The sequence below is a fragment of the Fulmarus glacialis genome, unplaced genomic scaffold (genome assembly GCF_000690835.1).
Source record: "Fulmarus glacialis isolate BGI_N327 unplaced genomic scaffold, ASM69083v1 scaffold10814, whole genome shotgun sequence".
Taxonomy (NCBI): Eukaryota; Metazoa; Chordata; class Aves; order Procellariiformes; family Procellariidae; genus Fulmarus; species Fulmarus glacialis.
In genome coordinates this window covers 26858-43880 of record NW_009206151.1, presented here as the reverse complement: position 1 = coordinate 43880, position 17023 = coordinate 26858, and the positions used below count along the sequence as shown (strand labels likewise).

General features: G+C 36.8%; 1 protein-coding gene across 1 annotated transcript in view; it reads left to right on the top strand.

Annotated features, from left to right (window-relative positions):
- TASP1 (taspase, threonine aspartase, 1) overlaps window positions 1–17023 on the top strand; it is a gene marked incomplete at its 3' end in the record, with an annotated part of 72204 nt that overhangs the window by 35918 nt on the left and 19263 nt on the right. Inside the window, 2 exon segments of the mRNA XM_009575647.1 lie at window positions 4986–5105; window positions 6043–6121. Of these exon segments, the coding sequence (XP_009573942.1) occupies window positions 4986–5105; window positions 6043–6121 (199 nt within the window).

Below are 17023 nucleotides of genomic sequence, written 5' to 3'. Positions count from 1 at the left end.
CTCTCAGTTGCCCTAGAGGAAAACGTTTCTAGAAATTGGTATGTATTAATCGGTCCCAGTGCTCACAGAATTGTGACATTTTCCCTTGACTTAGGTGGATTTATAAGTATTTATTTAAAATACTTTAATAAATAAAATTTTGCTTAAAAGATTGCCTCTCACCTCGTTAAATACTTCTGTAATCAGCAGAAGCGCTCCATCAAGAACACCTCAAATCTGGGATTTTAAAAGACCAAAATATATTAATTGTTGATACATTATTTTCCAGATAATGCTGTCCACTATTGTGCTTCTCTCTGTTTCCACTTGATCTGTAAAGGGCCAGCATGGGACATACTGGAACATTTGTTGCCCTGTTCTGAGTAGGAGGGTACTGTAAACTCCCCATATTTTTAGGGGAATCTACTTAATCTAATTATCATCAAATATCTAATCCTATTTATTTGTGTGGATAGTTGGGAAATAGCATATAGATGTTAATTGCTTCAGTCTGATTCATTTTGCATTTTGTCAATTAATGATACTCAGGTGAGATTTAATGGTAATTACTTTGCACAGAAGTTCAGAACAATCTCAAGTCAAGAGGGAGAAGGCCCTGTGTGTAGGTATCTTCCAGCGGGCACTGGGTAGAGCAATCCTAAACTGTTAATTCCTTCCTTAGGGGCTTGTAAATTGATGACTATTTATGTTTTTTAATGTGCAGAAGCAGGGAAGGATGTGGTTTCTAAAATACTTGATAGAACTCTGCCTTTGTGCAGATGAGCATCTTTGTGCTTTGTGTGCATGTTCTTAGCTAAATTTGAATATTTGGTCTATGATTTCATTAAATTAACTTCCTTTCCTGTCGCAAGGTGCAAATTAATTCAGTAATGTGAGGTCTTACTTTTGACATTGACTTTCAGTTGTTTCCACGTAAAATATTGACTACGTAATAGATTATTTTTAGGTTGCAATACTACATTGTTAAAACCCCCAAATTGCTTTTGCAGTGGATGTGTTAGTATAAATTATTAGCTGAAGTCAGATATCACCAAGTAATAATCAAGTTTCCCTTGGAACTTGCAAAATTTTGAAATCTAAGATGCTAAATTAATGAATCAAATACATAAAAACATAAGGGCAAGCAAGCTGGATCTCGTTTAGTCCCTATTGAACCCATATAGGATTTGGACTTATTTTAGACTTTTGACACTGTTAAACTTGCCTACTTTTTAAAAAAAATCTGAAAGAACTTCAGGAATTGTAGTGTAACATATTTCTATTGATTGTCTTAATATTAACTTGACAGGATCCTGTATTCTTCAACATTCGTATAGTTTGAAGAGCTGACATGTGACACTGAAAGTCGAGTGCATTCTTCCTCAGGCGCGTAGTGCCTTTTTATATGGAGAAGTACAGGGAGTACCTTTGTTAAATTGCGATGAACTCTTCATTCACTAGCTCAGAAGTAGGGTTGTTGGTAGAGTTTACATATGTAGAAGACATTTAGTACTGAACTATCGAATTGACTCATGGTGTCACTTTTAAGTGTGTGAAGTCAGCAGTGTTGAAATGGGAGCAAACATAAAAATAGATCTAGAATAGATCCGACAATGTATTTTTCCCATTGGATATGGAATAGAACTGGTCCTCACTGGTTTTCTGTTTGTCAAGTGTCGTGGTTTAACCTGGCAGGCAGCCAAATACCACGCAGCTGCTCACTCACTCCCCCCCGCCCCCGCAGTGGGACGGGGAGAGAATCGGAAGGGTAAGAGTGAGAAAAACTCGTGGGTTGAGATAAAGACAGTTTAATAGAACAGAAAAGGGAAAATAATGATAATGATAGAATATACAAAATGAGTGATGCACAATGCAGTTGCTTACCACCCACGATGACCGATAACCAAGTAGCGATCGTCACTTCCTGGAACACGCCTACCATTCATATACTGAGCATGATGTCACGTGGTATGGAATACCCCGTTGGCCAGCTGGGCTGGCTGTCCTGACTATGTTCCCTCAGATCTTGTGCACCTAGCTCGGTCGGTAGAGCATGGGAGCTGTCCTTGACTAGGAGGGTACTTAGCAACAACTGAAAACATCAGTGTGTTATCAACATTCTTCTCGTACTAAATCCAAAACACAGCACGAGGAAGAAATTTAACTCTATCCCAGCCGAAACCAGGACATCGAGTAAGGATAATTATAGCATCAGCAGTGATTCTTTTTCTGATCACAATAACACAGTAACACTTATATTACTGAGAAGGAAAATACAGGATTCCTTTGCTTCAGTGATACAGATTTCCATCAGAAGGTTGTGTGGGCCAGGTTAAAAAAAAATGTTTCCCTTAGAAAAGGTTTCCAGCCTCCTAAGTTGCCCCATCTAAAAATAAAATAAGCCAAAGCAAGCAAAGTATACCACTGAATTGACAGCAAATACTGATACGAAATAGATCTTCTTTTGAAGGAAATAATAGTGAAGAAAGCTTCCATGCAACATATACTTGTAAATGCTTGTGGTTTTTTGATTAAAATATCTTTTAAAAAAGGAAATTAGTTATATAGCTACCGAAGGCAAATATTTTATGCACGCAAGAGCTAAAGCGGAAGATGGATGGCAGATTGAGCAAATAGTTTTACAGATGCTGCAAAGGTGGCTGCAAGCATTTTTTCTTTGCTGTCAGATGATATGGAAAACATACTGATCCATACTGAGCCTCATCCTTCTAAAATGTATTTCTGTTCATTATGGGAGCCCCAAGTGTTCAATTTAATATGAATTAAGATTACACAGGTGGCCTTAATTCTGGCATTTCCTAACTTTGACAGGCTTGATTTTCATATCTCTAGTTGTCTATTAATCAAGTTTTTTGTTGTGGGTATAATTTCCTTTGATAAAAGCGGGCAGGGGATGGGCAACAAAACCTGTATCATATTAGTAGTTCTTCTCTATATAGAAATCGTAGGATCATAGGAAAATTCATGTTGGGAAGAGCTTTATCCAGTCTAATCTTGAAAACCTCCAAGGACTCTGCACCTCCAGTGGACAGCCTGCTCTGCTGCTTAAGATCTTTTCAATCTGCTGAAGAGCATTGTTCTGACTGGGTTATTAATATCTGAATTAGATTGTGGCTGGCAGTCCTGGGAAATGTGAAATACATCTGCCCATGAGATGTTAAGGAAGGGTTCCTTAATTTTCTTTTATCTTTACAACTTGGAAGACAACTTACTCTTTTCTTATTCCCTTTGCTCCAGTCCTCAAAATTCCTTTTGCCTCTCCTTCTCCTACCTTCCCTGATCCTGGTTTTTACCTTCCTCTGCTTTTCAACTTGCTCTTCTTCTCAATGCCAGTTGAGTCCCTAGATCTATAGTTTTTCACCTCTCTTTTTTTAAGCATTTATTCTGCTTTACTGTTAGGACATCCACCTGTTTGTTTTAATATTGAATATGGCTAGTGCCAGCTTCTGAGTGTAGAACTTGTTCGGGAAGATCTAATTGTAGGTAAAGAGAAGAAACTTAACTGTTACTCTGGGTAAAAGCCAAGAATGACACTCCTGCTTAGGAGTTCTAGTTGCTTGAAAAATACTGTAGAACGCTATAGTGCTGCATTGCGTATTTTTCCTTTTAAGACTGACGCAGTATTAACTCAAGTGTTATCTCTTAAATTAAGTGTAACCCAGAAGGCCAGAGTAACATCAGCTTGAGTCTCCTAAGAATTCTGCTTGACAAGTAACATTATATGCCAAAGAAAATTTTAATAGATGATGGGAACTTGATAATTTGAAGTCGAATAGTTGGGTATAGATTTTTTTTTTTTTCTCTCTTCTTTTTCCCTCTGGATCCTAGTCCAGAAAATATACATTTATATGAATAGCTTGATATCCTTTGGGATTATTTGCTTGGGTAAGTTTATATAGTATTTTTTTAATGCAGGTAAGTTTTTATACAGGAAAGACTGATCAGCTAAAGGCTTGAGGGCTTGTGCAACAGCAGTGTTCATCTTTGGAGTATGTGATGGGATGATGTATCAGTTTTGTTTATTTATTTTATTTTATGCATGCTGTGTCCCATCAGATGTGTGTGATTGGGCATGAAGTCAGAGTGCCTTGGCCTGGGTTCTGCAGAGAAGGGAATCTAGGGCAAGCCTAGGCAGAGAGGGGAAAACTGCTCTTTCTCTTAGAGTGACTGAACGTGGTGTATTAAGGAAGAGGGGAAGAATGGAAAGATCCAAGGTGAGACAGCTGAAATGTTTGTGAGACAGTAGGCAGAGAGCTTGCATCAGGAATGAATGCTGAAAGACCCCTGCTCTTAGGGGAGCAAATCTGCCTCAGAAGCGATGGAAGTAAGGACACTTTTCTAGTGACCCAGAGGGAGCGAAGGGTAATTGTTTCAAGCAGAAAGCCACTAAAGATTGCTGAACTGAGAACAAGTCTGGGAGAAAGAATCTGTCCTGGGGGAGATTTCTTCTCAAGGCTTCTATTTATTGTCTTGCTCAGAATAGCGGAATTTTCTCTTTACATGGTAAGCTGCTTCTTGTGGATTTTTTTTTTTTTTTTTTTTTTTTTTTTTTGAATCATACATAGCTTTAAAGATCAGGGTCTCTGAAAATGCCACCTCAAAGCTTTTGGGAAAGGCCTTTTGATATGGCATCTTTGGAATGTGTTGCTGAATCATTTCTTAGTGGACAAGTGCCCACCACTAAGAAAACAGCATTTTTGGCACTTTTGTGAGTAAAGGCAGGTAATCTAAGCATTGGATAAGTTCTGAGATGTTTATTACCTTCTTGTTTCCAGAGAAGTTTTCTTCAGGTCCTGTCTGAGGCAAGAGAGCATTTTGGGAAGATTTATGGCAGCACAATCGGTACAATATGCATGATAACAAACCTGTTTTGTTGATCGGCCTGTCACTTGGTTTTGTGCACGTTAGTTTGCACACTCCTAAGAAGTATAATCTGACTTTAATATACTATTTTTAGTAGTTGTTTCTGTTTGTGTGTCCTGCAGGAGAATGACTCAGGAACATTGGATACAGTTGGTGCAGTTGTTGTTGACCAAGAAGGAAATGTTGCTGCTGCTGTCTCCAGTGGAGGTTTAGCACTAAAGCATCCTGGAAGAGTTGGTCAGGTGATTATACGTTTTCAGTTGGGAATGATTGTTCTGCTATTGTGACACTGAGCAAGAGCTGTGATAGCAAACTTCCTTCCCATTAAATTCTGAAGGCATTATCACTGCATTGGAATGCAAGTTTTGTTTTTAGTGTCCTCCATCAGTGTTATAAAACATTGATAGGTAAGAAGTTGTTCTGTAGTTAGTTACCTTTTGCCAGAGCTATTAATAAGTTAATTTCTTGGACTTAAATACCTCCTTAATACCACAAATAGTCTCTTAAGTGCTTAGAGTGTTCTTAAATAAGATTTTCATCAATATTTAGGGAAGCTGTCCTGATTAATTTTTAAATGATCTTGTAAATTGCTAGAAGTGACAAAGGTATTAAAAGAACACATCAGGTATAGGCATTCCTTACTGTTATTAGGTGAGGGAATTTTGAAGTGCATCAGAAATGTCATACTCCATTGCTGTACAGCTGTGGTTTTGGTTTACTTTTGCCACTGTCCTAAAAGCAGTTCTCTTTTGAAATGTATTTAAGATTTTCCTTTGGAATAGTAGAGTGAAAGGGACTTTATATAAATAGGGAACAGCTGGAATTATCTTGTGTTTTGAGACCTGCACTACACTCATTTTCTGTAAAGTTAGCTTAGAATACCATACATCTATGATAATTATTCTGTTCTGAAGAATAGTAAAAGAAGATGTAGCAAAATGGAGTGGAATTGCAATTTTGACTGTTACGATTTTCTTATTTATCTTTTGTATTAATACTTGGATTTTTGTTGGGTTTCTTTTTTTTTTTTTTGTTGGTTTGGGGTTTTTTGGTGTTGGGTGAGTTTTTGTGTTGTTGTTTTTTGGTGTGTTTTGGTTTGGTGTGTTTTTTTTTAAGGGAAGGGAGCAAACCAAAAACCTTGTATACTTAAATTTATGAAAGATGCACTTCTTTCTTTAGGCAGCTCTTTATGGTTGTGGCTGCTGGGCTGAAAATACAGGAGCTCATACCCCTTACTCCACTGCTGTGAGTACTTCAGGTATTTGCTACTTTTATAAATATTTCAAAAAGTTGCTATCTTTCTCTGTAATTAATTTAGAAATTCCAAATAAAATATTTCTGTGAGTGGTGAGTTAAAATATTAACATTACTTCCAGACTACATTCTACATGTGTATGATTTATTTACATATAAAACATATATAATATATATATATATGTCAGTATTGTCTTGAAATCTGTGAATTAATCTCCGTTGGTTGCTTACATTGGTCATTTTACTTAAAAAACCAAAGTAACAACCATGTGAACTTTTCAGAAGATTTTGTATTGCACTGAAAGGATGTACTTTATTTGTTACGTATTAAGGGTCTTGTCCTTCTGTAAAGAAGTGCTGTTATAAGCCTAATACTGTGTTAAACACAATATGCTTCAGTGACTGGAAGCCTTCTGCAAAGAACTAAGGTAATTAGAGGGTCCTTTAACGTAAGAGGGTCCCTTTGATACAAAATGCTACCAAATTGCATTTTTTCCCTCCAAAAATATTTAAGTACTATTTTAAGTGAATATTTAAGTGAATTTGTTCTTCATCTCTCTTTTCCTCTCAAAAGGAAGGGGAAAAGGCAAAACCAAATGACTAGAAAAAGTGTTTCGGGAAATATTTATTCAGAAATTGTGAAAGTAACGTAAGAATTAGGGTAGCTTCTCTTCTCTTCTTTGGAAGTCTTGGGATCCTGGATACACGAAAATATTTTGTTCATTTGATGCCCATCAGCCCACTGTCACACAGAGCTTTTCTATCAGTTGGTATGCTGAGCACTGGAGATACAGATTGTAGAAACAAGTTTGTCAACAGATCTACTAAATGTAACAGGACTGAAGAACTAGTAAAAATTAGAAAGAAAAAAAAAAAAACCCCACAAAAAACCAACCGAAAGATAGCTAGGAAGGTAGCTCACACTGCAATGTAAGATTTGAGAGTGTAAGCCAGGATGTTTTTAACTTGTCAGGAACAGGCATTGAAAAGATAACTGTGTTGTTACACAATACCAGGTGAATATTGTAGAACACAAAAGCCTTAAGGTGAAGTTACGTGGGTGTTGCTTTTACTTTGCAACTCCCACATAAAAGTAGTTGAAAGGACTGCATTTCATCTCACTTTTTTCCTAGTTTTATGAAAAGTCTCAAACAGTAAAACTACTTGTAACGCTTTTTTGTAAATGCTTATGTCAGGATGCAAAATTTATGGTCTGGACCACTGGTTAATGGTCAGACTTATCAGCATTCAGTATAGGGAGAGGGATGAAAAAAATCAGCAGAGTTCGGATTTAGGCAATGTAAACGATATCCCAAGAGTACTGCAGAGTTATAGTCCTGTTACAGAAATAGCGGGGGGAGCAAGCTAACAGCAAGAGTACTGCAGAGTTATAGTCCTGTTAAAGAAATAGCGGGGGGAGCAAGGTAACGAAGTGTAGAACTAAAATTTGACAGAGGCTGAAGAGCATCAGAAGTATCCTGTGTTGCTTTTGAAGTCATATACCTTTCTAATTTTCCCTATATTTAAGTCTGCCTTGTGCTGTTGAAAATTTGTGTAGATGTTCGCCCGTAACTTCAATGTTAATAATAGCAAGTGTCCTTTTTAATACTTACTCAAAGGAAAGCCCTACTGAATGCAGAAGTGTCAGAATATCTTTCTCCTCAAGGAACACCATATTGATTTTAGTTTAATAAATCCTTACCCGTGTAAGCAAATATATTTAAATATTGCAGTGTTCGGGTTCATAATAATTAGGGAGTAATAAGCCCAATATTAGAGATTGTTTGTGGAGAAGCTGAAAAGGACACCTTTACTTAGTTTTTTAAAACTTATTTACAAAGTCAGCTGGATTTGAAGTGTATGCAAGTACGGGCAAGCATCCTGATATACTTAAAGGAGATGGGTCTAATGATGACCTTAAATAGAAGTCTCCTTTCTTTTTGCTGGTAGCAATTTTATATAGTGGTAAATACTTTAATGTTATACGATTTATAACTATTACACATATATATATTTTTTTTCCTTCAGTTCAAATCTTTTAGCTTCCTTGACATTACATTAATACCAATCCCAGTTAATTGAAATAGACTGCTGGCGGTCTATGAGGCATGGCCATCTGTTTATTCAATGATTTGAAATTCAGACTAGCGGTGTTTAATTAAACTCTTGTTTCTGGCTTTCCTTTAAAGAGAGTGTGTGTGTATGTGTGTGAGAGAGAGAGGGAGATAGAAATGTTTACAGGAAGTGAGAACTCTTCTGTAATCAATACCATTCTTTTTTCCATTTTCAGAAGCTCATAATGTTTTATTTTATAATGTAATTTATGTTTAGTGCAGTTTTAAAATATATTGATGCCTGACTCTTGTTTAAAATATGAGCATCCAACAATATGAACCATAAAGTTAATTAAGGGGTAGAGGGATGGAAAAATTAAGTTATAGGAAAGCTTGAAAGAATGAAACTTACAACTTGGCTGGATCACAACAGAAGATGAAAATGGGGGCATAAACATCTGCAAATATTCAAAAGGTGAAATTGCCAAGGCTAAGCAAGAAAAGAATATGTTAACATGCATCGTTGTTGGATGAAATTTTTAGAAAATAAAGGTACTGCCTAAAGAAAGAAAGAAAATTAGGCTTTGGTTGCTGTGTGTATTGAGTACTGTATGTGTAGACTTCTAATATTTATTGCTAAATGACTTCGCAGAATAGCTGATTCATCAAATTGCATTTGGAATGTCAAGAAAAATCTTGAATGAAGAGAAAGGCTTAACTATGACTCCCTTAAAGCTTTATTGAAAGTATACTCTAAATTATTAAGTATTAATATATGTTAAACCAAATAATTTTACCTTAAGGATTCTTTGGGAAATGAAAGGTTTCACATTTGTGCTGGTTTAGACTTTTTAATTTTTTTTTAGTGATAGCTGGGGATAGAAATTCAAGCCTTGAGAGTTTGTTATATCAGGCTCCATATTCAGTCTTGAAAAATCATGTTCTTTGGCATTAGTTTCCTACAAGCAATTTTTAAGGGCCAAGTTTTGTAAACTATTTTAATTCCATACTTATGAAATTGTTCATGTCTTTGGGCTTTGGAGGCTATGATAAGCAAGAGATCGAACAGGTTGGGGAAAACCTTTGGTGTGGGGAAAGGAGAGTTTGGAATAGTGATTCAAAGTATACAGAATACAAACTCTTGCATACTGAAATCCACGCAGAATTGGCAGGAACATAAGAATGGACATATTGGGTCAAACCAGAGCTCCAGGTAGTTTGGTGTCCTGTTTCAGAGAGAGGGTGTTTGCAGGTCTCCAGGGAAAAGTACGGGACTCGGAAAAGCACCTCCACTGTGTTACCCAAGCTTCTAGCAATTTGTGATATTGGGACTTTATAAGCTGGAGATATCTTTGTTTTTAATAGGTCAGGATGACTGTCTCAATATTTCTCATTTCTTTTTGTACTTAGAAGCCCAGTTATTTAAATTTTGCTGGGAATGTTTTTCTTATTCTGTGATGGTTTACCTTTGTAGAAGCTTTCTTGGAAAAAGAAAAGTGTTAGTTTAAATGCCACAGTTAGTAACGCAGTAGGTTTTATACTTGAATTTATATTAATTTTATTCTAAAATCCTTCTATTGAAGCTTCAATTTGAGACATATCTTTCAATACCTTCCTCAAAAAACAAAAAAAAAAAGAAAAAAAAAGGCGTTGCCATAAAAGTACTTCATTAAAAGTATTTCCAAATTCATGTAGCTTTCTTTCAATGGTCATGTATTATTTGAAGACATGCTTTTACATCTTGATCATCTGCTGGCAGGTTTCCTGCTTTTGCGTGTTCAAGGAGGATTTGGTATTAGTTCTTATGCCTTTAGCAAGTTGTTTCTCAAATATTTTTGGCCATTTTTATCATGATTTTATATTGAATGTGCCAAAAGTGGTGGTTCTGAACTTGTTTGGGCATGATTTCAACTTTTTGAACAGTATTTTCTTACCTCTAACAGTCTCTTGGCCTTGTTGTTTAGCCACACTGTCTTTGGCTTTATTTTTTTTGGCTTTTTAAAAGTTACTTCATGGTTTATAAAATACAGGATACTATAAAACTCATATTTTATGGATATAGTTTAACAGGGGGTGAGACAACTGAAATCAAAAGATGAAGGCTTTCTAAAGACAGGATGGGGGAGACGGTTGAACTTAGGAATGACTGTGAATATAAAGGGCCTTAAAGTCAAGGTTTATTCTGTAACTCTCAGTCTAAAATTCAGTTTCTGTGTAAACAAGTAAAATCTTTCTGATTTTTTCGTATCGATTTTTGGAGACATTTCAACATATGAACTCTGAATTATATTAAAATAAATATTAAAAAAAAAAAAGAGTTGTGGGACTTCATTGGCAACTGAAGAATAAACATTACAGGAATTCTGTAAGTATCTCAAAACCAGTATTAAAATCCAAGAAATTCAGAGAATGTTGCAGTTGCAGGCATAGCTAAGATCCTGGGCAACCTTAACTGTGACATTTAACAACATAATGCAAGCGCTATTCCATGCAAGAATGATGGTAGAGACTGACTGAAAGCTTGTTAAATGAGATGAGAATTACCAGTGGCCCTTATTTAGCATAAATATAAGTAACAGCTAAACTGTTTTTTGGATCGACATAGTAGAAGGCAAATCTTTGGTCTTTAAAAGCTCGTGCATGCACGTGTGCATAGATTTGCATGTGCACACAGACAAACAAAACAGCCTCCCCTTTAAGCACCCCCACTGCCTCCCAAAAAAAAGAGGCCAAAACCACACTCGTAAGGCCACTTGGAACTCTTCAGTGAATGTTTTTTGTTGGTATATGAATGTAAACACAAGAAGATGGGTATTATTTGGGGGGAAAACATTTGTGAACAAAACCCGACCGCAGGAGAAACAATAGTCTGTTTTTTGGCTGTATTTAAGAAAACATTTCCTATTTTTTCCTGAATGGAATAGGAATCAAAAACTTTGTGTATATTCTTCTCATTCAAAATAATATCAAGTGTGACAATGAATCTCCTCTCCAGTTGGAATATCCATGATGATTGTCAATATTCGTCTATTGACTGTGCCAAAAGTAACGCTACTAGGGTAAGAGGCAGGCTGTGTTTTTCTTGGGAGATAAGTTGAAAAGTAATAATTCTCTTTGGATATACAGAACCTTAAATATAAAATATAAAGATAAATACAAAATTTACAGTAACAGCTAATGCAGGAGGCTTTGAAAATGCAACTATAAATGGAATTTTTGAGTGGAAATGTAGAGACTGAGAATAACGTGTTGCATTCCTTTTTACATCTTTATAACCGTAGGTAGTAGAAAGCGTATTTACCCATTCTTCATGCATGGGTGGTGTGCTTTGTGTATGTGTATCAGCCGTTGAAACCAGCAAACCTTTTAATATTGCATTTCTGAAGACAGACAGAAGGTCTTGCATTATTTACAAAATGCAGAAATTCTATACCACAAAGCTGCAAAGTCTCCAGCTTTTACTAGAAACCATTTGAGGAGAATATTTGATACAAGAAAGGTACAGTGATGTGATGTCCTAGGGAGAATTTAAATGGGACCTAGTTATGGTTTATAATCCTAAAGAAAAAGGAGTAGAATCTTTAAATATATCGAGAAATACAATTTTTCTTGCAGAAAAATTAAGCATGTTAACAATTATAATTGGGCTTGAGGACTGAGCCCAAAGTTGTGCTTTGTTGAGAAAATAGCAGGGATATCAGATTTATGGACCTAAACTGAGGTGTAGTTGAGGATTCAGTCTGGGAAAAGTCTTTCAATGATGTCTTGCTCTTCTCCTCTGCCCAGAGTTTATTCCTGACTGAACGAAAATCAGATACAGATAACAGCAATGTTTTAGGAATGCATACAGAGACTATATATATTCTGTGTAAATAAGCAGAATGTGCCTGACTCCCTTAACAATTTCTTGTGCTGCTGAATTCACCAGGGTCCTAACGGACTGACTGTTAAGGTCTGTGGTCAAAAGCAGTGGCCTCTGTTCGCATAAAGGCATTTTAGGGATTACCTCAAAATATGTTAAAATCTGTGTTGGGTGTACATACATGTATATGATGCATCATTCCATGAAGTGAAAAATAGCATTTTTTGTATTGTGAAGAATCACAGAGTTGTTTAGCTTGGAAGGAACATCTAGTCCAGCCCCCTGCTCAAGGAGGCTTCTCGTTTGTTTTCGAAATCCTTATCAATAAGAAAATAAGTGTATTCGCTTTTCCTCCCCCTACCTTTTTCTGCTCAAACTTTTACTTTTTGTTCACATCTGTTCTTCAGTCCATTGTGTGCCTCATGGATGCTTTTGCTGGCAAAATGAAACAGGTAATGTGGAATAGGAAACGACACCTATAGAGAGATGGCTTGTACTTGTTAAATTGGTTGTTGAGCTATGCCCTCAGCCAGCATTTCCCTCTCTCCTTTTGGCAGCCACTGAACCGTAGATTCTTACTTGAAAACTCACTTTCGATAGGAACCACAGTGATGTGCAAATCTGTGGAGTAAATATTTTTCAAGGAAGCTTTAATGCGTATTGACTTGTGATATAGGGCTTTGGCTTTGTGATCCCCATGCGTTGAGGGCAGCAGTGGCTGCTCTGGGATCCACGGATTGCCGATACCTGGGCAGGTGCCATTTGTCTGTCTGGCTTGCGTCCTTCTGAGTCCATGCTCCAAATGTCCAGAGGAATTTCACATGCAAATCTTGTATCCTGTATAGATTGTTTGAGCTACACTGTGTGAGGTAGATATTATGATACAGTTAATCTTTTTGTGGAAATACGTATTAGCTCTCAAAATCAGACTGGTCGTGGAAGATTTGGGGAAGAATAGGTAATTTAATGCATCACAGATGAAGCAGCTGCGTATGGGGAAGAGTTAATGTCATTGTTACAGTGAACCAGAGGGTAGAGAAAGAAAGGGGTCTGTCTCCAGACAGATCAGTATTTACCTCTGAAGTGCATGCTTCTGTCAAGAGTTCCGCCTTTGTGTCCAGATGCCGTTTGGAGGCTTCAGTGCTGTAGCATGTGGTGTCTGAACTAACTCACCACCACCACAAGGCTGTGTGAAGAGAGAGGAAGCAACAGGCAGAGATGATTTGTGGGAATGGTAGCGTTAAGAAGCAGTCAATTAAACACAGTACCACAGTGTTCAAAGCTGAGGGTTTTGTCCACAAAATAATCAGAATGGTTGTTTGAATTGCCTTCGGAAGGGTTATTTTGAGGCAGAACTGGATGGATGCAACAATCAAAGAGTATTTATTGCCTCTTGAAATTTTAATTGGACTTAATGTAACAATATATTGTAAGCATGAAGTTGCACGGGGTTTTTAGAAGTGGTAGTCTCCTGCAGAAGGCCCACTGCTCGCAGAGCGGTGTGTTCATAACCTGGGGCAGCAGCCAGCCGTGCAGCACCGTCTCCTCTGAACACTGTTAGTCCTGTTCCTGTTTGCTATGCCTTCCCCAAATGGCTTGAAATAGGTGCAAGGATATAAAGTGAAATGGAGACGGCGACAAACTGAACTCTCTTTTTATGTCTTGAACATTTTTCTGTGATTGGGAGAAAATGGTTGTATACGTTTAATTAGCTAACACATAAGCTACTATCTTATTTCCTTTCCTGTAAGTTTTATGTGACAAAAGTGATGTAGTTTGGAAAGGTGTAGTATTTTTACAAAAGATCAATAGCAACAAAGCTTCTGATGAAGGCCTAGGCAAAAAAGAGTGTGCTTCTTCCTTTTCAGTTTAACTGAAATTAATCTTTCACAATGTTAAATGTAAAGAAGAACATAAAACACACATCCTCTTTAATGGACCTACATTTTTTCTTCATTCTAACCTCTCGTGGAGGTATATCTGAAACTATTCTTGTTCATGATAATTGAAACAAATAGCTTTTTTTAATAGTTAAAGTTATCTGGCATTTCCCACTATTTAGAAGTGAAGGATTCATACATTTGGCGTATTTTAATTCTTTAGCCTGGTTTTTTTTTTCCGTATCTGTGAAATTGTAGAAAAGCTGGATGAGTTGTTCTTCAGAGTGATTTTAGTTTATTTTGCCCCTATTCAAAACTTAAAGATCTAGAAAGTGGTTTTCTACTTTTCCTTAGAGAAGATACTTTAGACACAGTTGGTCTGGATTTTGAATTTGTCTTTTGTTATCTTTGAAACCTACCCAAATTTACTGAAGTTACAACCTTTTGGAATATTTCCATTTGCATATTCTTAGTAGGTGTTCGTTAGTTTGGAAGTTAAATCATCTAAGAATTTTCTGCCTGCAACAAGAATGTGCTCCATTGATCCCTCTAGGATCAATGCTTTAGGAATTGGACAGGACTTTGTTTGCAGGTGTTCTTTCTGGCAGCAGGTCAGCAAGTTAAAAATTTCCCCTGCTCGTATGAAGGCAAGATGCAGCAGCTGATAGGAGTATAAAAAGCTAGAAGTTATGCAACTTCAATTTAGTATTGTAGTGCATTATGCTAGACTGCAGCATTTTATGTCTTTTCAGAATTAGACTTTAAATTTTTATTTTAATATGTAACTAACTCTATCAGTATCTTACCAGCCAAATATTTTTATTGTACTGTCTTTTGGTTTTTAAAATCATTGGCTTGCAAGTTTTTAGTCAGCTCTTTCTAGAGATGCTGGTAATGACAAACAGAGCTTGCAGGTTTCACTGTGTTTCCATTAGGCATAACTAGAAGTTACTCAAGAAATAAAGCAGAAATAGTAGTTTTTTAACGTGTTAACTGACACTTCTAGGCACTACTATTTAACTGAAAATAACAACATCAAAGTTGAAACAACTTAACAGGACCAGGTTCAGACTCTGCTGTATGGAATAGATAATAAAATACAGATAACCTGTAACTTCTATCTTTAGCTTCTGAAAAGAGAAGAGTCATACTTTGGCAGCGAGTAAACTAGATTCATTTTTCCATTCTTGAATGAATGTGAGTAATGCAAGTTTCCATTTTGCGCTCCTTTAAAACAAGTTCCAACACTTTGTGTTGAGGTACTGTATGTTTCGATAGCTAGACAGGCTCCGGCAGCTTGTCAGAGCTCCGTAAGCTCTCTGCTTATGGCTTGCAGAAAGAAAGCTAGATTTTCATTTCTCCTTCCATTCAACAGGAGTCTCTTTCATGTCTGAAAATTGAAAACGCGTGTTTTTCAGTGTGGTGCATGGATGTGTGTGTGCCCTCTGGCACACCTGTTTCTAATTTCCTGACTTGAAAGCATCTCCCATCAAAAGAAGCAGAAAAACAATTTCTTTCTGACACGCTGCTCGGAGGCCCTTGCTTTGCAGAAGGCCTTCCTTTCGCTTGCCATCTTGGTTCCATTGGTAGAACATTATGAGATGCAGAGCACGCATTGTATGGGATGTTCAGCTTATATTGTGCTGGGTTCTTCCCCCTCTTGTTGTGGTTATTTCAAGCATTAGAAATCTACTTGAGAAGTCACTATGTTGAGGAAAAGACAGTAATTTAATCCTTAGTTTCTTGCATGAAGCTCAAATTAAGGACCAAAGTCGATAGGAAGTTAAGGTTTGTGTAACCTATTAATTAGGTAGAGTACTAGTTACTCTTTGGTACAGAAGGTTAGATTAAAATTTAAATATCATAGCTCAGATTTCTTACCTTTTCTTCAAAATAGTATGCAGTGTAAAATGCTATCCAATATAATAACTGAAAATTAAAGATGTTAATCTTAAAAAAAAAAAAAAAAAAACAAAACAAAAACAAAACAACAAAACCAAAACCAAACAAACAAAAAAACCCCGAACCCACAAAAAAACCCCACCCCTGTTGTGAAAGTTGTGCATAGGCTAACTAGCAAATTACGACAGAATAGAGCTATTAACATTAAAGACCACTTAGGAAGGAAAAATACAAAATATTAGCTTAAACGTTACTGGCTTGTCTGTTTTCTCAGTTCAGCAACTGACACTTTCACAAACAGCATCTGGATTGTCTCCGTAGCTACCGTGCTGCAGTGTGTACCTGTCCGGTTGTATGCTGCTGAATTACATTGGTTTCCTTTACTGACAAGCTAAACAGAACAAAACGTTCAAAAAGACCTGGAGCTTAAAAACCGTTATATGTATACAGCTAAGCAGTACTTGAAATGCAAAGACTGGGCCTGGCTCTACAGCATAATGGCTAGTGGTTCATATGCTCATAAGGCTTGCCTTTGCTAAGCTTTGTTCGTTACTAATATGATCAGGTATATGCAGAAAACATATGTAGGTACTTCTATGTAACTTTATGGACTATAACAAAAAAAATTCTTAAATCTTTAAATGGGTCGGTAAGGTGTACAGTTCACATTTATGCCTGCTAAGGTATGCAGCCCTGATACATTTCTTGACTTGCGCATACATTGACATTCAGTTACCAAAGAGTTGCTTTCTAGAGTTAAATGCCTACTACTGGATTATGAGTGACAGTGGAAAAATTATTGTCATTTGTCAGCATAGTAACAGGTTTCCATGATTGGTTCCTGTCTCTCATTCCTCTGCAAAAAGGCATGTATCTCACTTGTTGTACAGCACTGTACAACGTAACAGGTACTTCTGGTTTGCCGAATCTGACTCACTAAGCAGCAATATCTGGAGCACGGAGCGTGGAGCGCAGGACCGACCATCTTGCTATGCTCAAAGCTCAAAAAAATGTCTGTTGGGGGCTTTGTGCTTTTCTGTGCTCTTTTTGGCTGAAATAGTAACTTCAGAGGACTGCTGATACATACATAAATGTTAAGTTATAATAAGATAACAGAAGAAAAAGAGACTGAAAAAAAAAGTTGTAGATTCCCAGATTGTTCTTGTGGGGATCTTGTATGAATCAATGAGGAGTGTCTGAATAGGAGA